This window comes from Rhinolophus sinicus, linkage group LG01 (genome assembly GCF_036562045.2).
Source record: "Rhinolophus sinicus isolate RSC01 linkage group LG01, ASM3656204v1, whole genome shotgun sequence".
Lineage (NCBI taxonomy): Eukaryota > Metazoa > Chordata > Mammalia > Chiroptera > Rhinolophidae > Rhinolophus > Rhinolophus sinicus.
The window spans coordinates 193,192,555-193,217,767 of record NC_133751.1 but is presented as its reverse complement, the minus strand read 5'-3'; the positions used below and the strand labels follow the sequence as shown (position 1 = coordinate 193,217,767).

At 53.2% G+C, this 25,213-nt stretch overlaps 1 protein-coding gene across 2 annotated transcripts; it reads right to left on the bottom strand.

The window, feature by feature from the left end:
* Positions 1 to 12,034: 12,034 nt before the first annotated feature.
* WNT10A (Wnt family member 10A) lies at positions 12,035 to 24,797 on the bottom strand. 2 transcript variants are annotated; one of them, XM_019741750.2, is made up of 4 exons: positions 23,957 to 24,797; positions 22,644 to 22,906; positions 15,407 to 15,786; positions 12,035 to 13,157 (listed from the first exon to the last, which is right to left on the bottom strand). In XM_019741750.2, exons 1-4 carry the CDS (start codon positions 24,067 to 24,069, stop codon positions 12,660 to 12,662), a joined length of 1,254 nt encoding a protein of 417 aa, XP_019597309.1. In that variant the 5' UTR covers positions 24,070 to 24,797; the 3' UTR covers positions 12,035 to 12,659. The 2 variants fall into 2 exon arrangements, with proteins under 2 accessions (XP_019597309.1, XP_074169564.1); XM_074313463.1 differs by lacking the exon at positions 23,957 to 24,797 and adding an exon at positions 23,718 to 23,837.
* Positions 24,798 to 25,213: the final 416 nt, after the last annotated feature.

Genomic DNA, 25,213 nt, shown 5'->3' with positions numbered 1-25,213 from the left:
TGCGGGAGCTGGCCTGGGATAGCCGCACCCGCGGGTCTGCTGGTGCCGATTGTTCTGGGTGGTGATGGAGACTGGGGCTCTTCGCTCAGCCTGGACAGGGCTGTTAAGGCTCACTCGCTCATTTAAGTCCACCGGGCCCTGATGGCTCAGATCAGAAGCCGAAGGGCAGGGAACCACCTTCAAGCTGGTGTTCACGCCGGACCAAGGCCCTAGTGGAGTTCTGCCTTGTGTGGGTGATAAGGACTCAGATGTTAATGACTGCCTGTTCTAGGGGCTGAAAGGGTGCGGGACACCGGGGTCTACACACGTTGTCGCCTTTAATCCCCCCAATAACCCAGAGAAAGGCCTGGTTTTTATTCACATTATACAGATGGGGAAACTGAGGCTCAAAAGTGAAGGAACCTGCCGAGGGCCACAGAAAGGATGTGACCAAAGACTCGAACCCAGACAGTCTCACTCCAGCTCTAAGGTCTCATTGCTGTGGTAGAGCAATTTGTCAACAAATCCTACCAACCTCTAGAATCCTAGAGGAGTGTAGCTCGGTGAAAAGTGTCCTGGCTGTGGGTTCACGCAGACTCAGGTTCGTATGAAAATCCAGACACTTTTTATGTTGTGTGACTTTGAGCAACTTCCTTAACCTTTCTGAGACTTCAGCTGATTATACTGTGCGGATACTACTACTTTGTGGGATCATTGCGAGCATTGGATGTGTGTTCAGTGCCTACTCCAAAATCAGCTCCCAATAAATGGAAGCTACTGCTAATTTTTTTATCCCCTTACACGTTGTACAGTGTTCAATGTGTAGGAGGTGCTATTATAAACCATAAGTGAATGAATGGAAGGAGAAGTGAATAAGTCTGGCCAGACACTAAGTGGCCCTTGCCTCCAGCCCTCTAATCTCTTACCTGATGTGGTGACACCACAGAGGGCTTGCAGTGGGAAATGATTGTTCATCCTCTATTTCCCAAACAGGTGTGTGTGTGTGAACTTGTTATTGAAGTAATGTACAGAAAAGTGCACAAATCTTAAGTGCACTTACGTTTTCATAAAATGAACACACTGGGATAACTAGTCCCCTGATGAAGTAAAACATTGCCAGCCCCCAGAATCCCCTTCATGTTTCCGTCTAGTCACTACTTCCTCTGTAGGAGTAATCACTATACTGCCTTCTAACAGCATAAATTACTTTTGCTTGGTTTTGCAAAGGACACAACTGGAATCATCCAGTAACTTCCCAGATCTCCATGTCTCCTAAAATTTCAGTGGGAATTCAAGAAGAAGCCCAATGGGATTGCCTCCCACGTGGTTAGGGCTGTCTAATGCCACTCATCTCCCAATCACAGCTGGCCTCTCTGTCAGTCTACTAGCACATGGAGTCCTGTGTCCACTGGCCCCTGGCATGCCTCTCTGAGGTAGGGAAGCATCTCCCGCTTCTTTTTCTCAGTTCTTTCATAAAGGTTACCGTGGTAGAGATAATGTGTGCCCCTGGGGACCCCTGTCCTTGCCAGTATACCCCAGACCTTTCCTCCTTCACCAGGAAGTCCCTGGGAGAGTGGGGGATGGGGATGCTTTGAGCCATAAGATGGTCATGCCCAGCCTCACACCATTCCAGATAACACTCTTCCCTCTGCTCTGTTCTGTGTGCCCCTGCCCCTTCCATCGAAAACTCTCACTTGGGGTAATGAGCTCTCAGAGCCTCTGCTGTTCCTCTCTGCGTTTTGGCTTCTGCCACAGTCCCCTGGCCCACTAGACATGTCTGTTGGGCATGTCTGTTCATGCCCAAATCCCAATTGTGGGCATGATTTTCATCCTCTTCCAAAGGATTCCTGATGCCATGCAGATTGAAGGGTTCTGGGCATTCTGCCTCGAGGGGGCAGTGTTGCCTAACACCATGAGATAGCCCAGTCAAGAAGCCCCCATTACACAGATATTATCATCAAATCCATGTTACATATGAGGAAGGTAAGACTCAGAAGTTTAAGGGCTTTGTTCAAAACCATATAGTTCATAAGTGATGAGAATTAGCCTTGGGAGTGCCATTTGATGCAGGTCTAAAAGGATGGGTATCTCCTAAAGGCCACCATTCAATGAGACTAAAATGGACTAGATGCATAGATATTTTACATATTTTATATCTACTCCTCAAAACAACTCCACGAGATAGGTGTTTTATTTACATATGGCATATGCAGAAACTGAGGTCCAGAGAAATTATGTTGCCCAAGGTCAGAGGGACAGTGAAACAGGGATTCAACTCAGCCTGACCCCAAAGCCTGCCTCTTTCTTCTATCCTGTGCCACACTAAGTGGAGGGATTTTGACAAGTGCAGATATAAGTGGGTATGTGGGTAGGCTGGGGGTGGAGTCATCTGAAGGCCAGGTGGGCTTGATATTCAAGATGGCTTTTTAAAATCACATGTCTGGCAACTCATCTGAATTGGCTGGAACAGATGGGGACTGGCCAGGCATTTCTCTCTCTACACAATCTTTCTATGTGACTTATCGTGTTTCCCCGAAAATAAGACCGGGTCTTATATTAATTTTTGCTCCAAAAGAGGCATTAGGGCTTATGTTCAGGGGATGTCCTCCTGAAGAATCATACTAGGGCTTATTTTCCAGTTAGGTCTTATTTTTGGGGAAACATGGTACTTAGGTTTGCTCATAGCATGGTGGTCTCAGGGTAGACAGACCTAGTATATGTGGCTGACTTCTCCCGGGGTGAACATTCCAAGAGGCTGAGGCAGGAGCTACAAGACTGCTTATGACCTCTCTCTGGAAGTCATGCAGTGTCACTTCCACAGTATGCTATGAGTGAAAATGAACCACAGGGCTAGCCCAGATTCAAGGGGAGGGGACAATACATAGGCATGAATGTCAGGAAGCGTGGTTCAGTGGGAACCATCTTTGGAGATCAGCTGCTCTAAGGGACTGGGGCAGGAAGGATCCGCTCTGGGAACCGCACGTAGTCCTATTTCAGCAGGACATGGTGTGCAAGGGAAACATTTGGAAATGATCATTTGTGGCAGGGGGTGAAGGGCTTCAATGACATGCTCAGGAACCTGTATGTTGGTATATACTGGGATCATCAACTGCCCAACACCTGAGTCTCCTTCCTGTGTTGGAGGACCCTCCTTATTGGAAGTCTTAGTGGGAGAAAGGTCACAGAACTGTGACCTCAAAAGTATGTCTAATCAATGATCCTACTCAGGGCTATGAATCTGCAGTAAGTGACCCAGGAAGCAGAGGACGGTTTATAATTCAATCTAGAGGGAGCAACAGCCAGATCTCACGGTGGCTGTGCAAGAGATGGCCCCACCGCGAGCCCAGGGGCAGTAACCCCCTAGTCAGGCTGCTCCTGGGGTAAGGCCCAGCTGAGGTTCTGGCTATCTGCCTTCTCTTGGTTCCTGCCTGTTTCCCAAGCCTGATTATTTAGGCTTCCTGTCAATTCTGTGACTGTCTGATTTCATTCCAGTAAATTCCTCTTCTACTTAAGTGAACCAGAGTCCATTTCTGCTTGCAATTAAGAGCCCTAATTGATACAAAGACCCATTGAAAGCTTCAGCCAGAGGAAACAACATGATGAGAGCACTTTACGGGAGAGAAAAATAGAAAAAAGTCTGATAGAGATGGACTGAAGAGAGAGAAATAGGAATGAGAGAGGCCAGTTGGGACACTGTTGTGACATTTAAGGTGTGTGATGAACTACAATATGAACAGTGCCATTGAAGTAGGTGAATGGTCAGGTTTTGGCCACTGATTGAATATGGAAAAGAGAAAAGAGGGGAAATTCCAAGCTGTCAGGAGTTTTAAGCCTTAGTAACTAGGAAAATGATGATGTTACAAAGAGAAACAAGCAAGTCAGGGAGAACTGGTTAGGAAGGGGAAATCATTCATTTAAATATTCAACAAATACTAAAATTCTGCTCTATGCCAGTCACTGTACTAAGCATTGAGAAGAGAACAGTGAACAAAATAAAGTGTCAGTCCTTAAATTAACAAGTACATACATAACATAATTAAACTGCCTTAATAAAGCTTTACTTTGTGGTGCCACAGACACCCAGCAAAGCAGGTCTAGCGGGCAGCCAGAACTTCAAGAAAGATCCTAATAAGGGAGGCTAGGCCTAAAGACGGTTTAGTAGTCATTCCCAAAGACATTCATTCATTCATTCATTCATTCATTCATTCATTCATATTTATTGAGTATCTATTATGTACTCAGTACATTTCTTGCCATAGAAATTCAGCAAAAAAAAACAAAAGAGAGATTCAGCTCTCATGGAGTTTGTTATAGAGTACCGAGGCAGACAGTACACAAATACACAAATATGTCAAACATGTGATGTATACTATGAAGAAAAATAAAGCAAGGTAAAAGTAAGAGCTGGTCTGCTATTTTAGACAAGATGTTGTGTGAAGCCCCCTCTTGCAAGAAGATATTTGAGTGAAGTCTTGTATGAAGAGAGGCAACATCCATGCGGTTATCTGGGAGAAATCTATTGCAGGCAGAGAGAATAACGAATGCAAAGGCCCTGAGGCAGGACAATTTGGTTTGTTCAAAGAACTGCCAGGAGGTGGTGAAGCAAAATGGATGACGGGGAGAGAAGGAGGAGATGAGATGAAGGTGATAGTGGGAGCCAGATTTTGTAGGGCCTTGTAAATTGTTCTAAGTACTTTTGTTCTTGTTCTGAATAAGATAGGAAGACTTTGGAGAGTTTTGAGCAGAAAGGGAACACTAACTGACTAACTTTAAAAGGATCACTCTGGCTGCTCCAAATAGAATAGACTGGGGGTATGTGAGGGCAGAAGCAGAGACCAACTTGGAGACAACTGCAGTCATTCAAGCAAGAGACCGTGGAGGCGTGGGCCAGGGTGGTAATAACGGAGGAAGTGACATGTGACCAGACTCTAGATATAAACCGAAGGAGAACCAACAGGATCTGCTGATGGATTAGACGTGAGGTACCAGAAACATAGAGTCCAATGACTCCAGAGTTTTGAACCAGAATACCTGGAAGAGCAGTTGCCATTTATCGAATAGAGAGGATTGAGAATTATATTTAAAACTTCAAGAAAGTAAAATTGTTCTCAGCCTTTCTGCCTGCCTGACTTTCTGAATGATTTAGCTCAAAAGCCATGCTGTGGGGCCAAGCAAAGTGAAGTATCATGTGGGGGCAGATAGTTACATTAGGTTGGCATAGGTTATCATGGCCAAGATGGAGGAAGACAGTCTCTGCGAGGGGAGTGAAGTGGGCAGCGGCAGTGGCGGGGAATAGGTTACTTACAAAAGGATTAATCCAACAAGAAGGGAGAAGGAAGTTACACAAACAGAAAGGGATAAGATTAGAATAAATCCTGTGGTGTTGGATTAGAATTGAAGGCACTGTGTAAACTCATGATTTTCTACATAAGGAGATTGATAGATCTCGGAAGTACTCAAAGAAGTATGGTGACAGAAGCCAGCTTGGCAACTGGCCAAATCTGGGAAATTTTGATCATCAAAATAAATAATGAGATGGGGGTAGCCGGTTAGCTCAGTTGGTTAGAGCATGGTGCTAATAACACCAAGGTTACCAGTTTGATGCCCACATGGGCCACTGTGAGCTGCACCCTCCACAACTCGATTGAAACAAGAACTTGACTTGAAGCTGATGGGTCCTGGAAAAACACACTTAAAATAAATAAAAGTTCGAAAAATATAACGAGGCAATGAGTAAAACACTAGCTTCTGTAATATTGCTGCCAACGATGCATAACCTGAATCGAACCATGAGGAAATAACAGATAAACCCAAATTGAGGGATATTCTACAATATAATAGTTCTGTAGTCTTCTAAACTGTCCTGGTCATAAAAGTAAAGGAAGCCTTAGGAACTATATCAGACTGAAGGAAACTAGAAAGACATGCTAGCTACATGCAATGAGTAATTCTGGAATGGATCTTTTCATAATTAGGCCAGTTGATGAAAAGTCCAATAGGTCAGGTCTGGAAGTCAGATAATAGTAATGTATCAATGCTATCTTCCTGACTGTGAGTATTGTATTAGGTTATGTAGGAGAATGTCCTTATTTATAAGGAATATACACTCCAGTATTAGGGATGATAGGGCATCATGTAGGCAACTTACTATCAAGTGGTTCCTGGCAGGGGAAAATTCTTTTTACTATTGTAACTTTTCTGTTACAACAAAAGAAAAAGAAAAAAAGACAAAGAAAGAGTGAATGATATCCCTGAGAATGAGAGGAGGGCCACATAGTGCAATATCAAACATGTGCACCAAAGGATTAAATATGTTTAAGGGGAGGACAGTTGATGATGTGTAGTGTTGCAAAGACATCGAAGAGGATCAAGACTGAGAAAAAGGTATTAAGAGTAAATTTTTCTATATTGATAATTATGGCAGCAGCTTTATACATATGCAGTACAATGGAAAATAAATCAGCTATTCCATTCACAGCAATACTGGATGTATATATGGATTTGAGGACCTAACAGCTTTGCAGGTTCCCTGGGCCATGAGATTCAGAGGTTGGAAACCTGCTTTCACTACAAATCATTATGATTTTAAGAAGAAAATCCCAATGACATAATCATATTAGCTCTTGTCAGAAGGCTAGGTCTCCCTAATTCCTAGTTTTAAAAGGGTTCTTTCTTAAATTTATGATATATAAATTTATGATATAATTCAATGATTAATTAATTCATTGAAAATTAATGATATAATTCAATGATCACATTTTGAACACAAATATTCTGGATGTGGAATTATTATTGTGCCCAAGTAATACATGTTCATTATAGGCAAATGAAAAACGTAGATAAAAAGAAACAAATTTTACACCACCTATAATCCTATCATCCAAAAATAACGTTAGCATTTTGCTGCCTATTTTTGATTTTTTAAATGCAAATCACATAATTTTTGTTGCAATAAAGGAGGGATCTTGCCTTGTGTTATTTTATATCTTGCATCCCTTCTCCCCCACCGCCATATAGAGCAGACACTGTCTCAGTCACTAAATATACTTCAACTACTTCATTTTTAAGAACACTGCGAGGAATTCCACTGAGCAGATGGGCGGTGATTTATGTTATCATGTTCCTATTTGCGGACTTTTATGTTGGGCGCCAAGAGACCGCGCCGCAGCCCTTGCGGTCGAAGCAGGGAAGACTAGAGAAGATGGGAGGTTGGAGAGTGGTTAGTTAAGTCGTCGAACAAGGTTTTAGGCGCGCAGGGACCGAGGAGAGTCAGCAAGGCCGCGGCCGGCGGAAAGCAAAGGGCCTAGAGGAGTCAGATTTGGTAGCGACATAAGGTTGTATCCAAGGACAAGGGGAGCCGAATGGTGAAACCAAAACCCACCAAAATAGAGCGAGACCCCAGGACACCAGCGGCGGCGGCGGCGGAGGGCAGTCCAGGCGCAAAAGCTGGTGCGCCGCTGCTGGGCACCAACAGAGGGCGCTGGGTCCGCAGCAGTTCGCAGTGGGCGGGTCCCAGCTGCAAGCCAGATGTGGGCAGCTGGACCGCGGGAGACGCGAGCTATACCCCAGCCTCTGCAGACCCGTAGGCGGGGGGAGAGCGAAGAAGGGGTAGCAGGGGGCAAGGGTAGTGGCAGAATGCCCCCCCGTCGCTGCACTGCAGGCTCCCGATTGCCTCCCCTCGTGGGGCACAAGTGGGGAGTCTCCCGCCCAGAGGAGGCGACGTTTTCTGCGTGGCACAAAAGAGGTATGGGCTGGCAGTGGCCCTGGGGCTAGCAAGACAGAGCCGAGTCCACGGGGTGGGGCTCGGGCCAGGAGAGACCCACGCGACGGTATGAGGCGGGAAAGAGAGCGGGCCTTGAGGGCTTTGAGCTTCTTGAGTACCCAGCCCTCGACTTCAGACGCTCCAACACACACACACACACACACACACACACACACACACACACAGTGTTCTTTCTGCCCTGGGTGCGGTGTGCATTCCAGGAGAGAGAAACTGAGGCACAGCAGGACAGAACACTTAGTAGAGTTATTCTCCTATTGTCTGGATCGGAGAAGTTCCGCTAGAGGATTTCAGCCTGAAGCTTCAATTAAGGACCCCTAGCCAAGGACAACCCCAGCGACCCCGCCCCCTTGACCTGCCTGCTGTTTCCACACCCCCCACACCCCACCCCCGGCCTCTTCCCGGACTCCGGGGTAATCAGCTGCTGCGCGCTGCTGTAATTGGCGGTGTAGGCCCTGCCTGGCAGAAAGGACCGGCGGGCAGCGCAGGGGCAGCCAAGGGGCTTAATTGCAGGGCTTCGGGGCGCAGTCTGGGCTGCAGCTCCGCTCGGGGGAAGGGGACGAACACTTAGCTCGGAGATCCTGACCTCGGAGGAAACCAAAAGACCTTCGGGTCGGTAATCGGGAATCCCTTCCCCGGAAACTGGGGGTTGGGGGGCTTGAACCCCAGCAAGAGTGCGAGAGGAGGAGCGGAACGTCCCTGGAGAGCTAGGCGGGGGAGGGGAGCAGATTCCAAACTCCCAACCCCAGAAGCGCTGGTTAGTCTTGTCCGAGTCTCCTCCCTCGTCCTGACCCCCACCCTCCTCTTTCTGCCGCCCCCGTCACCCCCCTTCTCGTATCCCTAGGGCGCTCCCACCCTGGGGAAGAATGTGCCCTACTAGCGCACCCTTGCCATGGTAACGGCACACCCCCACCCCCGCGTACCGCAGCGGCGGGGCCTGGCCACGAGGGCGGCTAGAAAAGGGGGTGTGGGCGCCTCCCAGCCCCGCGGACACACCTCGACTGCCCTGGTTGCCACAGGAACCGGGGGCGTTTCGAAGTGCGCAGCCGCGAAGTGTGGAGGGCTCTCCAGATCTCTCACCCCTCTAATCCACCAGCAGAGGACCCTGGCTTCTGGGAGGGACAGTCCCCTACCAATTTCAAGGACCAAGTCCAGAAAGGGCTCATGGGGCATTTGCAGCTTCCACGCACTGCAAGCCTAGGGAGCAAAGGCAGACGGGGGTCCCAGGGAGCCTGGAACCTGAAAAGGGCTCACCACTGTTCGCTAGCCCTACCTCCTCCCCCAGCAGAGCCCGAGAGGGGCGCTGGCTGCAGGAAGCCCGGGAAGGGCCCGGAGGCGCGCAGGCCCCACAGCGGAGCGGTGATTACAGGGACCTGTCCCCTCCCGCCCCCGGCTCCCACTCTCATTAAGTCATTTTTTCCCCTGTTGGAAAGTCCCCGTGCCTTGAGCGCAGGGGTTGGGGCGACCGCAGGCAGCTGCCGGCAACCACATAAGAAGTGGGGGTGGGAGGGGAGGAGGGGGATTGGGACTACGGCCTGGCCAAACTCCAACGTGGAAGGCCCCCTGCCGGGGGCTAGCTGGAGGCGCCTTAATTTGGGGAAGAAGGGGAGGGCCCGGATGCCCTGGACCTTACTTCTAACCCACTGGGGCCCTCCTACAGCTCCCGAGGCCTCTACCTTTGCCTCTCTGCTCTTTTTTTCTGACCCTGGGACCTTGGGCGACTGAAAAGCAGGATGCTTGGGTTTTGATCCCCACCCTAGTCTGGCTGCTTCTCCCTGACCCTTAACTCCACCACTGCTTGCTGATCTGTCCACCACCCTCATACTCTGTTAGTTCCTTCCCTTCCTCCCTTTGGGACCATCCAGGCTCCATTAGACCATATTGTTTATTCCTCCTGCCAGGAAAGGAACAATTCAGTGTCCATCAAGGTGAAAGGTGTTGGCGGGTACAGATGGTCCTCTTCCCCTCTGAATGATCTTTGGTCCACCTCCTGTTCTCATTTCCAAATCTCAACTCTGGTCTCCAAGTTTTGGGCAAGTTCTTCCATTTACCTCCACTGTCACACTGTATGTCAGCCCTTTCCCTCTATTTGCCATCAGCCTGTTAATTCCTGCCTGGACCTTCAGCCAGTATGCATAAGCCCAGTGCCTCTTGGGCCCCATTTTCCTGTCCTTCATCACCTCCGCATCTCCCTTCAGGGCCCTTACCAAGTCTCCCTTCAGGGCCCTTACCCCCCTGCCTGTTCAATTATGGGGTCCAGCTTTGGTCCCAGGACTCTAGTCAGCTTCTGGCCTGAGAGAGGGTGAAGGTGGGCAACACCCTATTTCTTCCTTCCCCAACTTTCCCTCTCTTCCTTTACAGATCAGACTAACATATGTCAGATCACCATGACTTAACTGGACTGGTGTCCAGCCCCCCTGCCCCACCCCACTGCTTGCCCCTCCCTCTAGAAGCAGCATGCTCTGCAGTATTACAATTCCTATCTCATTCTCCCAACCCTGACCCTATAGCCCACACCTTCAGTGTCTCCTCCCCTAGCTCTGTCCTCTTAAGCCTGGAAGGCAGAGGAGGGTGAGGCCACAGGTAATACTGTAGTGGACACTGCTGGGGGTGGAAGTGCCCCCCCCCAGGCCACCATTCCCCTCTTCTCTCCTCCTCCCTGGGATGGAAGGGAGGAAGGGGGCAGGGAACCCAGCCCCCACAGCTCTCTCCTAGGTGAACAAGAGGAAAGGAATGAGGCAGGTGTGTCTGGCTGTTCCTGCCTACCCCTCCTCCCCAGGGACTCTCACCCTCTCACCCGCCTGCATGCCTGTGGGGCTGTCTTTTGGGGGGATGGGAGAGAAACCCTGTATTCCACAGAGTCAATAGAGCTGAACATATGGAAGGAAGGCCATGTTTCTTTAGGCGTGTCTGGGAGCTGCTGGGATGAAGGCATTGGAGGGGAGGGAGCTGAGGACAAATTAGTGGGTCAAATCTTCCAGCTGGTGCACCTCAGGGGTGCATCCTTCCTTCTCACCCTTCCCCAAGGGTAGGGATACATGGGACAGAGCTAGGGAAATATGGGGGATTTGCAGGCTGGCCATTGGGGAGGAGAATGACTTCATCCCTGTCTGGTTCATCAAGTGTGCCATTCTGGGGTGAACTGAGGCAAACAGCAGGATCCCGAGCGGCGAGCAGCAGAAAGCCTGGACCAAGTCGGTGAAGTGTTCTTTCCCGAGATCCTGATCCCACCTTCCTCTCCACCACCCTTCTCCTTGAGGGCCTTTTCCAGAAAAACATCAAATCTGCGAGCTGAGGAGAGTGCAACACTGGACCAGCTCAGCAGTGTTCTCATGGTGGTATGGAGGGGGGCGCTTGCTGACCTGTCAAGGGCAAACTGAGTTGGGGATCTGGGGGTACAAGAGGCCCAGGAAAAAAGCCCCCCACCCCCAGCCTTATAATACTCCACCTCCCCTGCCTGGACTCAGAGAGACCAGAATCCAGACAGTGAGTCTCCTCGCCCTCCCCCGCCACCCTCCTCCCTGCCGCACCTCCTAGCCCCACCTGCTCCCCGGGGCGCTGGGCTGGGTTGAGCTGGGTCTTGCCCAGGATTACTCCTCTCCGAGTGCCTCCTGTCTCGGCGGACGGGTGCTGCTGGGCACCGCCACTCGTCCTGGCTTGTGGCAGAGGGTGCAGGCACGAGGTGGACTGCTAGAGCTCTGGCATGGAGGGTTCCTGATCCACTCCTTGTCAACATCTCCTGCCTCCATCCAGTCCTGGCCTCATTTCTTGTTTGGAAGATGCCTGTAGTCTCCTAACCAGCCCCCCTACTGTCAACCTGTCCCCCTTCAGCCAGTTCCTCACACAGCAATCCATGTGGGAATCGGACGATGACACTCACTGCTTGAGACCCTCTGAAGTTTTCCATTCCTCTTAAATAAAATCCCAACTCCTTACCTTGGCCTGAAAGGACATGTGATGTGACCCTTCACCACCACCACCCCACCAGCTCCTCTCCTGCTAATCTGTCCCTTCATTTCTTCACTCCAATCACACGGTCCTCTTTGCTGTTCCTCCTCAGAGCTTTTGCATTCATGTGGCCTCTGCCTGGAAAGCCCTTACCCTAAATCTGTGCATGGCTTTCCTCACCATATGGGTCTCAGCACCCGTATCACAACGCCAAGAGGCCTTCTTGGACCAATGGTTTTATCTAAAGGAGCCCAGTGGGGCCCCCTAAATCACTCTACATCCAGTACCCTGCATTATTTTATTCATCACACATAGCATTGTCTGAAATGACCTTGTTTGTGTATTGACTTTATTGTCCATCTCCCCCAGCCAGAACGTAAACTCCAAGAAGACAGATGCTGTGTCTCTCATTCATATCTGTATCCCCAGCACCCCTCACCCCCTGCAGAATGCCAGGCCACAAAGAGTGCAAAATAAATTATTTGTTAATTGAAAGATGAGGGGCAGAGACCTGTGGGGGAGGATGTCTGGGGCCTCTCTAGAATCACCGCAGCTCAATTATGTCCATTTCTTCTTTTAAGTCCTCCTGCCCATCAGCTTCCATTCATTCCTTCCCACTTCAGAGAAATTGGTGAAGCGATGAAAGGAGAACAGGCCTGGGGCTGCCAGGCTGACACTTGCCCTAGGGTGTGTGGGGCAATCCCCAGCCCAACTGAGCAATTTGAGCTTGGGACAGGGTATAGGGAGGCAGGGCAGTCCTGGAGCCCACAGAAGTAAGTGGTGGGGTCCAGGCAGGCCTGGACTGTCCCTTAATTGCAAACTTGACGACCCTCAGAACTGGGAAGTTCCTATAAGATCATGTGGTCCAATGTCCTTTCTTGGAAGCCAAGGCGACACTGTCAGGCCAAGATCACAAGTGGCAGAGGGCCAGTCTCAGGGAAGAGAGACGTGCTCACTTGCAGACGCTGACCCACTCGGTGATGCGGCACTCCTCGCAGACCACGAAACAGCACCAGTGGAAGCGGCAGTGGCAGCGCTCGCTGCGCGTCTGGCGCAGGATGTTGTGGCCCCGGCCGCAGCACATGCTACCGCAGCCGTCGGGGCCTGCACTACTCTTGTTGCACAGGCGGCCCACGGTGCCCGCCGAGTCCAGGCGCGGCTCGCGCTCGCAGAAGTCGGGTGACTTCTCAAAGTAGACCAAGTCGGCAGGGCTGGCCCGGCGGCGTGGCCCAGAAACGCCCGGAGCAGGAGAGGGTGCCCCCGCGGGACCGGGCTCCAGCTGGCCACCGTTGCGGTTGTGTGGCCGGATGAGCGTGGCGCGGTGGAAGCGGCTGCGCAGCAGCGCCCCCACTGCACGGAACTCCGGAGTCACCTGCCAGCACGTCTTGAGTTGGCAGCTGCCTGAAGTGCCATGGCACTTGCACTTCCGCCGCATGTTCTCCATCACCGCCTGCAGAGGGAGGCACCGTGAGGAGTGACGCCCATGCCCAGGCCCACTGCCCTTCTTCCAACACAAGACACTGGCCCGCGAGAATACGAGGCTTTTGAAACCAACTTTCATTGAACAGAGGCAAAAGCTGAGTCCCTAAGAGGGGTTGGGAGGCAGGGGTGGCACAGCTTCTGAGCCAGGCAGTTAGGAGAACTCTGCCTGCTCTTCTGCTGCTCTCATCTGCCTCCCACCAGGCCATGCCTGGGGGAATTCCCTCCTTCCTGCTCCCCTCCTCTCCTGCCCACTTTCCCCAGCACCTGCAGGGGGCCCTTGGGGCTGGAGGCTCTTGCTTCCTGAGGGGGGATCCCAGATCTTCAGGGAAATTCCCTCTCCTTCCATCCCTCAGGAGCAGGGGCTGCTGGCCCCACTACACCCAGCCCCAAAGCCTCTGGCCTTGCTCCAGGCTATGAGTGGGGGCTGCAGGGAGTTTGAGAAAGCCCCTTTCCTCCTCCAGGCCCTGCAACCCTTCTGGAGAGACACCCCTTCCCCCCATTATACTGGTGGGGCTTACTCTGCCCAATGCTGAGTGCCACAGTTTCTCCTAGGAAACGGTGAACACCAAAAGGGCCCAAAGGCTCTACCTGAATGCAGAATGGGAACAGAACCCAGAGAGCCAGACCCCCAACCCAACGAAAGTGGAGAGAGATGCCCAGACCTAAAAGAGGTAGGTACTGGAACACAACCTACGCGTGCCCTGCCCGGCTCTCAACCTGCTCTCGAGTCTCCTCCCAAAGAAGCTCTTCACATCAGCCTCACCACAGGCCCTCCCTCGAGGAAGTTGACCACATCGTCCTCTCCCCCACTCCACTCCAAAACCACACCCTCAAACAGGGAGAGCAGTGATCTGGGGCTCTCCAACCTGGGCAGTAGGTCCATAAGAGAGGGACCCTGCCCCTCCACGTTTTAAAGGGCTCTGCAGCTTGTTTGCACAGTCTGCAGTGTCAGCACCACGTGGGAACCAGCCCAATGCCTCCCCTGGCCAAAGCTCCAGAACATCTGCTTCCCACAGGCAGCAGCCATTAATTAACCAGTTTAATGAGGAGGAGGAAGCACTGCTGGAATGGGCTGGGATAGTCCCGAAGCTTGGGAAAAGAGCTGCATGGACAGGGCAGGGCTGGGTGGGAGCTGGACATGACCTGAGGGTCGATATGCCTCAGTTTACCTCACTTCTAAGTCAGGATGGGAAGAGCTGATTCAGCTTGGAGTCTTTGTGGAAGGAGAAGGTGAACCAGCCTGGGCTCAGAGGCCAGGAATGAAACAGAGAAAGTGCCAGCCAGAGTGAGGGCAAGGCCTGAGCAGGCTGAGAGAAGGGTGTGGGAGCTGAATAACCAGGAAAGGAGGGTGCTGAGCTCCATGAGGGCTAAGGAGGCATCGTGATGTCTGTGTGCACATGATGTAGACGACCCGTAAGCAAAGGAGCACGGCCTCAGCGCTCAACTGCCTCTCCCACTTTCTCACTAGTTACGTCACCTCGGGTAAGTTTAGTCTCTCTGTGCCTCAGCTTCCATATCTTAACCTGAGGTTCATAATAGTGCCCTCATAGGTAGTTGGACGGATTAAATAGGCTAATATGTAATAAAGTATTCCTAACACGTAGTAAACAATAAATGCAAGTTATTATTACTTTCCTGCCTCCCCTCCCCCCCCCCAATTTTTCCTTTCAAATGAATGACCTTCGAGGTAGTTGAACACTTGAAGGTAGGGGAGAAAGGAGGCAGGTGACTGGAACGGTTCCACAGTGGCCCCTGGGAACTTCTCTTTGAGGAATTCCCTATTCTGCCCAGAAGGTTGTGAGAGGAGGAGGATGGCAGCAGAGGATATCACAGAATCATGGAACATGAGAGCTGATTGGGCCAAACTTCCCACTTTATAGAGGAGGAGACAGCATAGCAGAGCCAGACCCCAGAGGTCTGACTGTAATCCAGTCTCTCTCCACGGCTCCCATAGGAAATGGGTGGAGCAGGATGCTAAACAGAGGGTGAGCTAAGGAGGGCAGGGGGTGTTTCTGCCTTCCATCTCCAGGCCTAGTCCATGCCAGTCACACAGTGGGTATTCAGGTATGTTTGTTGACTGAATTAGGAGGGGGCAATGAGAAAGTTGCTGAGTTAGGGGGAGTGGTGTGGTCCCCAGAGGAGAGAGGGCTGTGGTAGGGGAGAGGCCCTATGCAGAGGGATTTGGAGCAGGGGAAGGGGTGGGGGAGTGGCTCTCACCTGCCTCCCTACTCGGTTGTTGTGGAGCCTCATGCGCGCGTGGATGTCTCTGTGAGGCTCCCGGGAGTCCAGAAAATCCTTAGAGAAGCGCTCCCCGAAACCCACGTCGGGGCTGCAGCCGCCCCACTCCCAGGAGTCCTGCAGGCCAGGGCTGGCAGGGGGCAGGGCTGGGTGCTCAGGAACCCCGTGGCTCAGGCCCTTACCGCGCTGCAGCGCGTCCAGCTGCAGGCGGTTCAGCTTCCGACGGAAGGCCTCCTCGTCGCCGCGCCGGGATGCATCGCAGCCGCACGCCCTCAGTTTGCCCAGGGCGCAAGCGTTGGATACCGCGTGCACTACTCCGGCTGCAGCGATGGCATAGGCAAAGGCACTCTCTCGGAAACCTGCAGGTGAGATCCAGGAAACAGCTCTCAGCGGCCCTGATGTCCCATCCCTCTGTCTTCCCTGCCCAACCTTCTCGCCATACAGAGGGGAAACTGAGGCCCAGTGTTTGGGGAAGATCTGGAACAGGGTAGAGTCAAAGGGGCCCAGAAGTCACACCAGAAGTTCTGCACAGAGGATGGAGTGGTGGAGGTCTCCCCCATAACCTTCCTTTTTGCACTCCCTTCCCTGTTTCATTAACATCACCCTTAGGAAGCTCAGAATTTGTGTCTACGTCCCTACTGTTGGACGGAAAGCATCTGGTAAACACGCTTTTTAAGATCAGGGACTTAATCTATTATCTCTCATGTGATACTGCATTTTTAAAATAAGCCTGCAGAAAGAAGGCAAAATGTAATCTAAAGAATAAATCAGCAGTGATGGAATTGCAGGCCCCAGGAAACATTAATGGGCAGAAGGGTAAGTCGGGGGAGCTGGGGTCCTCCGAACGCTCCAGGCCCCAAGATTGCCTGCCTGGTGCCTCCCGGCTCAGGTCTACTATAGAACATTCTCTGAGGGCCATATTTGAGAGGCGGACAAATGAACCAGAATTTCCCCTTTCCCTGCAAGGGGCACTGCCCAGCCACCTGTGGTCAGTCTAGGTCAGCTGAAGTTTGTTTAAGATGGCGGAGGTGAGCTGCTGCCCTGCACGGGGTCACACACATAGCAGTGAGAACATTGAGAGGGAAGGGCAGCTAAGACAGATACTTTTTCTGCGATGCTCAAAGGGCACAAAGACTCCCTGATGTGCCACTCTCCAGGGCCACTGACTTATCTGCACTGCTTTCCTCCTTGGTGTTCCCAGCCTTAGCTCTCCTCTGGGAAGGCCCGGGTAGGTCTTGCCTGCGGCAGGGGGAAGCCTACCTGTGGAGAAGTGTCTGGTTCCTGGACCCACAAGCTGTTTCTTGCTTATTCTGTGTCTAAGAAAGGACTAGCTAGGAGCAGATTCTGCTACAAGTCTCTGACCGGCCTCTGAACCTGAGAGTGTGGCCAATGAGAGAAGCCACGAGCAACAATAGCCCCCCATGAGGAGGAGAATCCACCTGGGCCATGGGCCTCTGTTGGGGAACTTGTCCAGAGGCTGATGACCTTGGGAGAGGCCAGAGAGTCAGAGGAAATGCTCTGGCTCCTCCCATCCTAGCATCAAAGACTGGGAGGCCATGCTTTTGGAGGCCTCACAGACCCCAGAGAGCCAGCCAGGATTGGACAGAGACCCAGCCCAATCCTACTCCTAATGCTCACTGTCTGAATCACAGGGCCCTGTCCTCCTTTCCATGGCCCGCCAAAAACAAAGCAAAACATAACCCAAGATGTGTAGTAGTAGTTAAGAATATGAACCCTAAAGCCAGATTGCCTGGGTTGAAATCTTGGCTCTTCCACTTACTAGATGTTACTATAATAGCTATATGACCTTGGCCAAGTGACTTGAATTCTCTGTGCCTCAGTTTTCTCATCTGTAAAACAGGATTATTATTATCGGCCTCATTGTTGTTCCAAGAATTAAATGAGTTAGTAAATTTCAAGTGCTTAGAATAACAGCTTACTTATAGTAAGTATTCTGTTCGTGCAAAAGTAATTGCAGTTTAAAAGGTTAAAAATAATTGCAAAAACCTCAATTACTTTTGCACCAACCTAATACTACATAAACATTAGCTATTATTGCGAAGTTCTTCCTGCAGTCTTACCTCACTCACTACTGCTGCAGTTTCGGCCATTGTTTTTTGTTTCCCCAATCAGGGATAGAGTCCAGCAACTCACGACCCACTCTAGGATAAATCACCCGGCCTGGCAGAAGCCCCTAAAGTAGGCACGAAGTGTCCATCTCATGGCATCTTGGGACCTTTCTAGAAGAAGCCCAGCTATGAGCAAACAGTAAAGGATGGGGATTGGGCTGGAGCCTTCAAAGGGGCTCCTCAGAATTGGTGGGAACTGCAGGAGAGTAGACACCGCTCTGGAAGGGAAAGGAGGGCAGACCCAAAATGGGGAGCACACCCTGTGTTTATCCACTGCCTTTTATCTGTAGAACTCTGAGCACTTCTCTTATTGCTGAGGGAGTCATCGGCTTGCTCCTATGGCAAATGGCAATACTCAGACCTTCAGAGGCAGCCTAAGCCTCAGAAATCCCCCTGCCCCACACGCACACACACTGCAAAAGGAGGGTGCCCAGGGTCACAGCGGTTATGGAGCTGGACCCAGCCCCAGCTCTCCCAGCTCTCCAGCCTGACAACTTTCTGCTGATGGACATTTGACTCTAGGGAAGAGTGGCTGCTGAGTAAGAAACCCAGGTAGCTCAGTTCCCTATTACTATGGCCCTGTCTATGCATTGCCCCAGGAGAGAGCAAGAGGCTGGTCCAGGGGAATGTTCTAGGCCAACCATTATCTTCCGGGCTCTGTTACATTCAAGTGCAGGCCTTGAGGAATATGGAGAAATGTAGCCCACAGCTCGTAGAGAACACCCCTACCTACCCCAGGCAGTTAAAGATACCATCCCCTGGCTTCTGGCAGCTGTCACTGCCTCAGGTAGGTGTGACCCGGCAGGGTTTGCATGGCCACCCTCTGTTCCAAATATCCAGGTCTCAGAGAAGTCCAATCCACTGGATCTGCCCCCAGCTCCCATTCAGGGCCCCAGTTTCGGTCCTGGCCCCAACTGTCTGGGGCAGACGCAGGCACTGTGCCATCTGGCCAGCTGGAGGGGGATAGGGGTGGGGCCCTGGCCAGCTGGGCTGCCCGGAGCATTGAGGGGGGGACTCGTTAAGACGCACAATTAGCCGCCCTGCCTTTGATCTGGGACAGGGACTGCCAGCATCTAAGTGGAGTCAGCTGCTGCTACAGGCCGCAGCCAACAGCCAGGAAGGGGCTGGGGGAGGAGGTTTGGAGGGCAGGGGAGTGTGGAGGAGAGAAGATTCAGGAGCCAGTGGGAACCAGGAGGGGTTAGAAAAGCTTGAGGCCCGCCCATTGGAATCAAAGAGGGAGGAAAGAGGAAAGGTCTGGTCTTCATTCCCTCTGTGCAAACAATCTGTGTGTGCTCCTGTGCATGGGCTGAGAGAGAGGGAGTTGTGTGCATGTGGGAACTCTTAAGGATGACACTGAATGTGGCTACGCCACAAACATGGGTAGGTGTTTGTATGTGCATCCATGTCAGTTTCATTTCTTGGACTACCCTTTCATTGGATCAGCTCACCTCTGGGCAAGACCATGATGGCCTTGTAGCTTGGGAGGCAGTATGTACGACAGGGGGTTGAGTGCAATCTCTAAAGTCAGCTGGCCTGCATTTGAGTCCTGGTGATACAGCTTACTTACAAGCTGTGCGACTAATGGCAAGTTACCCAACCTCTCTTAGCTTAATTTGTAAAATGAAGATAATAATAGGACCTACCTCATGGGGATTCTTTGAGGACCCTAATGTACAAATGAAGTGCTTTAGAACAGTGCTCAACACACAGCAAGTACTTCATATGTGTTGGCTGATTCACTGGGTGCCATTAGAATAATGGGACCTTAGGTGGTCCTGGGATATGATTGCCTCTGCCTCTGTGTCCCCATCTGAAATGCCACCACATACCCCCATCCTAGAGACCTAGGCATTAAACCAGACTCCTTGAGTCTTGGGGAGGTGGGAGAAGAAAGAGCCAGGGCCTTGGAGAGCAGAGGCTAGACTCTCAAATTGCTGGCTTCTCCTGGGCTTGGAGCTTGGCTTGCCCCTTGCCTCATGCCCCCTTTTTCCATTCATTCTGAATGGGACTGGGCCTTAGGGAGGGCAGTACCTAACTGTGGGAGCTTCAGGACCTGCTGTGTGAATCTATTATACTACACTCCCCTCCATCAAGCCTTTCCCTGTCCTCTAATCACCTTTCATTCCAGGGCCCATTTCAGGAAGCCTGAAGCAGCCCCTTCCTCAAATCTCCCTCAGGTCCCTGCATCCTGAGTGGGAGATAGATAGTTTCTCTAGTCCTCACATTGAAGAGCTCTCCTCTAGCAGATGTTCTGCCAGCATCCCACCTGCCCAGGTACCAGCAGTCTGGGTCCTAACAGACTGGGTCCTAACAAAAAGCTGGGGATACCAGTGCCCTCAGCACTTAGGTCACAGCTGCCCTTGGGCTGGGCAAAGCAGCTGGTCTGGATTGGGCAATACTTACAGCTTTTTTCTGACTCTTTCTAGCCCCCTAGAGGCCTCTCTCCCTGCCCCTCACCTCCACCCCCACCCTCACCCTGGCTCCAGCACCCCCATACCCTCTTCCTAGCTAGGTAAAGCCCTATTGTATGCTCTGCCTTCCTAAGTACCCACTCTAAGTATTCAATCTCCCTTTCCTCTCTCTCTTGTTAGGAATCCCATCCCTTTAGCCCAACCCATCTCAGGGACCATGTCAGGACAATTAGATAACAGCATTAAGATGGAAGGTTCAAGGGGCCACCTCCTCTCAGCAGCCTCTGAATTTTAAACATAGCAGAATGCACATTTAAGAAACTCCACTGGCAATCAGAAGAGGGCTCAGCACACTCATCTTCCCCTGAGGGGAAACTGAAGTCACCTGCCGTCACAATGGAGAAGCCATAGTTTAAAAAGAAGGGAGACTACAGGTTGGGCCCAGACCAGGGGCTGGCTGCCACCAAGAGTGGTCCTATGGATTTAAATTTAGCTAGTCCTTGAGATGATGAGCCAACATTGCCAGGAAATGACCCCACGAGGGTGAACTGTAGGTGCAGTGAAGAAGGGGCCGCAATGGTGGCCCTTGGACGGGGGAGTGGCAATATTTTCCAGAAGTCCAGAGTGCCCTCCTTGGAGGGAGAGGTAGAAGTGAGGTGTTTCAATGCGGGAACAGAAGCCGCAGAGGTAGGAGAAAATGTTTTGAGGCCAAAGGACGGAGCCCAGCACCCCTGCCCAAGCGCAGGAGCCGCTGTCCCGCCCCCTCCCCGAGCTGGGCGCCGCCCCGCACCGGCTAGCCCTGGCAAGTCTCCCCCTCCACCCCTAACCTCTCCCCCGACAGTCCCCCCAGCTCACCTCCCGCTTATTAAACTGCAGGTGAACCCATAGTGCCTGGCGCCGTGCCAACCCCGCGCCGTTCCACGGTTCAGCGGAACTCGCCCGGGGTATCAAAAGACCCCAAGTCTTCCACTAGGCCACCCGGGCCTCATCAGGCATGGCCATTAGAACACCTGGGTTCAGTCAGTCTAGAGGGGACGGGAGGACCGGGAGGAAGAGGGGATACCGAGGCTAGGGAGAAGGGTGAAGAGCTCCCCCGAAGCCAGGGTTACTGCGTCCAGACTCCCGGGGTCTGAGCGCTGGAGGGACATCAGTGCCTTGGGGAGCGCGGATGACCTAGAAACCCGGAATGAGAGCGGGAGAGCGCCGGCTGGGCCCGGCCGGGGCACGATCAATGCCGAGGCCTGTCACTTCGTGTCGGCCAGCGCCAGGCGGGGATGGGCGGGGCGCAGCGCCCAGCCTAGGAGGGGCCGGTCTGCCGGGGTCCAGGGCCATGGCTCTCAGACCGCTGCGAAGGCTCGGGGCAGCGCGGAGGGCGAGGCGGGAGCGCGGGGCCAGGTGGAGGTGGGGGTGCCCTCTTGGAGAGCGGCTGGGCCCGGGAGCCGTCTGCCGGGGCCCGCGGGGATTAGTTCGCGGCTGCATGCCGCCACACGCGTCGGGCTGGGCTCCGCCAGGGAGAAAGAGTGCCCCAGGCGCGCGGGGGAGGCAGGAGGTAGAGCGCGCGGGGGCGGGGCTGGGCTGAAGGAGGCTGGCGTGGCCCCTGACTTGGGGGCTCAGGGGGTACTCCAAGGTGTCCTGTTAAAAAGGGAAAGGCCCTGGCTTCCTAAGTTCTCTCTGAAGTTGAGGGTCCACTGGGGTCTGATTCCCAAAAGCCTCAGGCTTCAAGGCCAAAGGATACAGGGGTACCCCTCTCTCCTCCTCCACTGTCAAGTGAGAACTGGACAAGTCCCAAGGAGCCAGGTCCCCACACTGTCCCACTCAAGCAGCTGGGAGAAGGAGAGACAGAAACCCAGTTAGGCCCATCCAGGAGGCAGGACCTCCATCTTTCTCAAAAGACCTGAGTCTAGGCCTAAGATACCAACATAGGAGGTAGGTGTGAATGGAAATGAGTGACAAAACCTCCAGCTCTCTCCATCGCAAGCTACTCTAGGGGTTGCACAGGTGGGCCCTGGCCATCCAGCAGCCTGGGAGGGAGGACAGGAGTGCACTGTGGCTTCTCTGAGCTGTGAGGGGAAGAGGAATTGGCAGGGCCGCAAGGTGGGCTGGGCAAGAGGCACACATACACACACCCAGTACCTCTGACTCAGAGAGGGTTTTCTGGGGTGGCCAGGATGAAACAGAGGTTGGTGGTGTACCTTGCCTGAAAGAGCTGTGGAAGTACAGACCTTTTACCTGCCCAGGCTTCCCTCACCTATACCATTTGGCAATAGTCCCCGACCCCATTCATGCTGATTCTGGGTACTTTATCACAGGTGCTCCAACCTCAATGCTGTTTGCTAGGTAGAGGGTAAACTGAGGCAGTTGACACATATAGATATTTCCTGGGCCTGAGATATGCAGCGTCAATGACAGGGCAGGATAACCCAGGAGTCCAGTTTTCAGGCATGGAACCTGCCACCCTCAGCCCCCACAGCGCAGCTTGGAGCCACATCTGCCACATTCGTCCGCCCCCCTGTGTCTTTCTGAAACCAGACAGAGGCAGGAGAGAAGCATGGCTGGCAGATGGGCACCCGGGGAGGTTGCCAACTTGAGGGAGTGGGTTGGGGATGGCTGGTGGATAGTTGTTGGGGTGGAAGTGCCGGATGGGTGGGGCAGAGGGGCAAGGTGATGGGCAGCTACCTCGGCTGAAGATAGGACTCTCGTAGGGGATCTTGTTTCGAGTCTCGAGACTAGAGCAGTTCCAGCGCTGGTCCCGGAACTGGTGCTGGCACTCGTGGATGGCAATCTGGATGCCCTGGATGGCTGAGGCAGCCACGTCAGGGTGGCGCACACACACCTCCATCTGCCGCCTGCTCAGGCCAGGCAACGTCAGGCACACTGTGTTGGCGTTCAGCACGGGCTCCGGGGGAAGGCGGAGACCCAGAATATCGTTGGGTGCAGACCTGCAGGCATGTGGGGGGTGGGTGAGTGTCTAGGGGGCTAGGAGGACCCCATCTAACAATACACAGTTTGTCTCAAAGGCCACAATCCCTCTGTTCCAACCCTTGCCTTTGAAGTTTGGGCCCATTCGTATGCCCCTAAAGCATTCTCCTTTCCTTGACCTTCTCACCATCATTCCCTCCAACAAAACCCACCTAGCTGCACACCCACACAGGTTAATACGTGCAAATGCACACACAACCGGAATGCCTGTGCACACAATATTTTATAAGTACATCCCCAGGCATAGATGCTCACATAGGAAGCATTCCCCAGGAGACCATTCCCAAAGGCATGTTTCAGTCATATTCTCATAGACACTTCTGCATATCAAGGTAGACACACAGACCCGGAAACACTTACATATATGCACACTTCATCAGACAGTTACAAACACCTACACAAAGGCACAAGATACACACATGTATTTATCTTAACATATACTGATCCATGAGCTCTCACATTCACACACATGTGCACACACAGACTGCTGTTTACAATACAGCTTGCTGGGCTCACTTGAAAACACACACACACACACACACACACACACACACACACACTCTGCGAACCCTTCCAGCTGCAGTTTCTCATTGACTCCACCTGGGTTACACCCTTCCAGCCCCCAACCCCTGCCCCTGCCTGGGGGCCATCTCCAGGGTGGAGCAGGGCAGTTTGAGCTTACTCCTGGGGTGGGGGTGCATTCCCCCAGCACAGCAAGGACTCCAGGTTGGCACTTGCTTCCCCCCACCACCACCACGCACACACACATACCTTCTTTTCTAGTAGCCATTACTCTCCTGGGCACTGCCCTGTCTCCCTGGACTGCCCATATTCTGTCACCAGTTCAACCCCTTCCTATGAGGGCACTGTCTTTCATTGGGCACCAGGACTTTCCTGGCATGCTGTCCCTCCCTCTTTCCAGGGTCCCCTGCCCCAGTAGGAGCACCAGAGGCCCCTGTGACTGGGGGTCCCAGCTCTCCAGGAGGGCGGAGCATAAGGTGAGGTCTCACCTGGGCACGGCGGCAGCCAGCAGCAGTAGAAAGAACAGGAGCGCGCAGAGCGCGGGCCGCGGCTGGGGCCGAGGTCGGAGCCGCAGCCAGGGACAAGGGTGGGTGCTGCCCATGGCGCGCGCGCCGTGACGGGCCGGGAGTGGGGGGCTCACAGCCCGGCGGGACCGGCGAGCCAGGGGCGATGGCGCATGATCCGCGGGGGTCGGGGCGGCTGCGACACACAGCTCCGACTCGGGTCACGGCTCCGGGAGCAGACGGCGCCTCCCCGCTCCATGGGGCAGCGCCCCCGGGCACCGCCCTCGGGGGGGGGGGTGGCGGGCGGGCGCACCGGGCACCTCTTGGCACGGGGGTCCGGGGAATTTCCCGAGGCCCCCCTGCGACAACTCCCGGTGCCTCTAGAGGGTAAGGGGGGCCGGGAGGTGCTGTGGGTTGGGGACGAGAGGCTGGGGTGCCGGGGAGCCCCCCAGTGCAGCGCCGGGAGCCTGAGCTTCCGAGGGCGTGTGAGGCGGGCCAGGGTGTGTGTGTGGGGGGGCGGCGCTGTCTGTGCCCGGCCCCACCGCCCAGAGTGAGTGACTGTCCTGGCTCGGGGAGTTCCGCCGCCTCCCCTCCCCCCCCAGAATGTCTCAAGGTTCTACCCCACGTGACGTCACGACAGGGGGTGTGGAGGCATGCACGCGTCTCGAGGCCACTGCGTCCTCTCAGGACTCTGGGTGGGAGCGGCTGCGCTGAGGGCAAGAGGAGAGGTGTGGGGGTCAGTGCGCGCGGGCACAGGGAGATGTCAGTGCCCGGGGCGTGCTGGTTTGTGTCGGAAGGTGTGTTACCGCGAGGTGGTGTGGGTGCCTGGCTGAGATGCAGCTGCTGGGGAGCGGCACCCCCCCCCCCAATATACACACCTGCAGAGGCTGGAGAGGAGGGGCTGGCCCCTCTGCTCACCTCCCCCACCTCAGGAGGGACTTCCCAGGCTTGGCTGGTGAGGCAGGTGTGGGGTCCTGCAAAGGGATTTGTTGGCCTCTGGATCTCATTCTCCTTCGCTGTGTGACCTTAAACAGGTGCCTGCTGTTCACTGAGCCACCTCCTGCCCCTTTGTAAAATGAGGTCAACGAGGTCCATCTCATCTAGACATCTCATCTAGCCAATGAAGGTAAAAGTGCTGAGACTCCAGCAGTAAATGCTTGTCTGAGAGCAGAGCACCCTAGGGCAGCAAACCCTGGGAAGAGGGATTAGAGTCTTAGAATCCTAAAAGTGTGCTTTGAGGTC

Excerpts from the sequence above, each read along its gene's own strand:
- WNT10A (XM_019741750.2), bottom strand. The coding sequence starts at position 24,069 with ATGGGCAGCACCCACCCTTGTCCCTGGCTGCGGCTCCGACCTCGGCCC. Across the intron at positions 22,907-23,956 it reads CTGGCTGCCGCCGTGCCCAG|GTCTGCACCCAACGATATTC; the intron begins GTGAGACCTCAC and ends ACATGCCTGCAG. Across the intron at positions 15,787-22,643 it reads GAGTCCTATCTTCAGCCGAG|GTTTCCGAGAGAGTGCCTTT; the intron begins GTAGCTGCCCAT and ends TCTCACCTGCAG.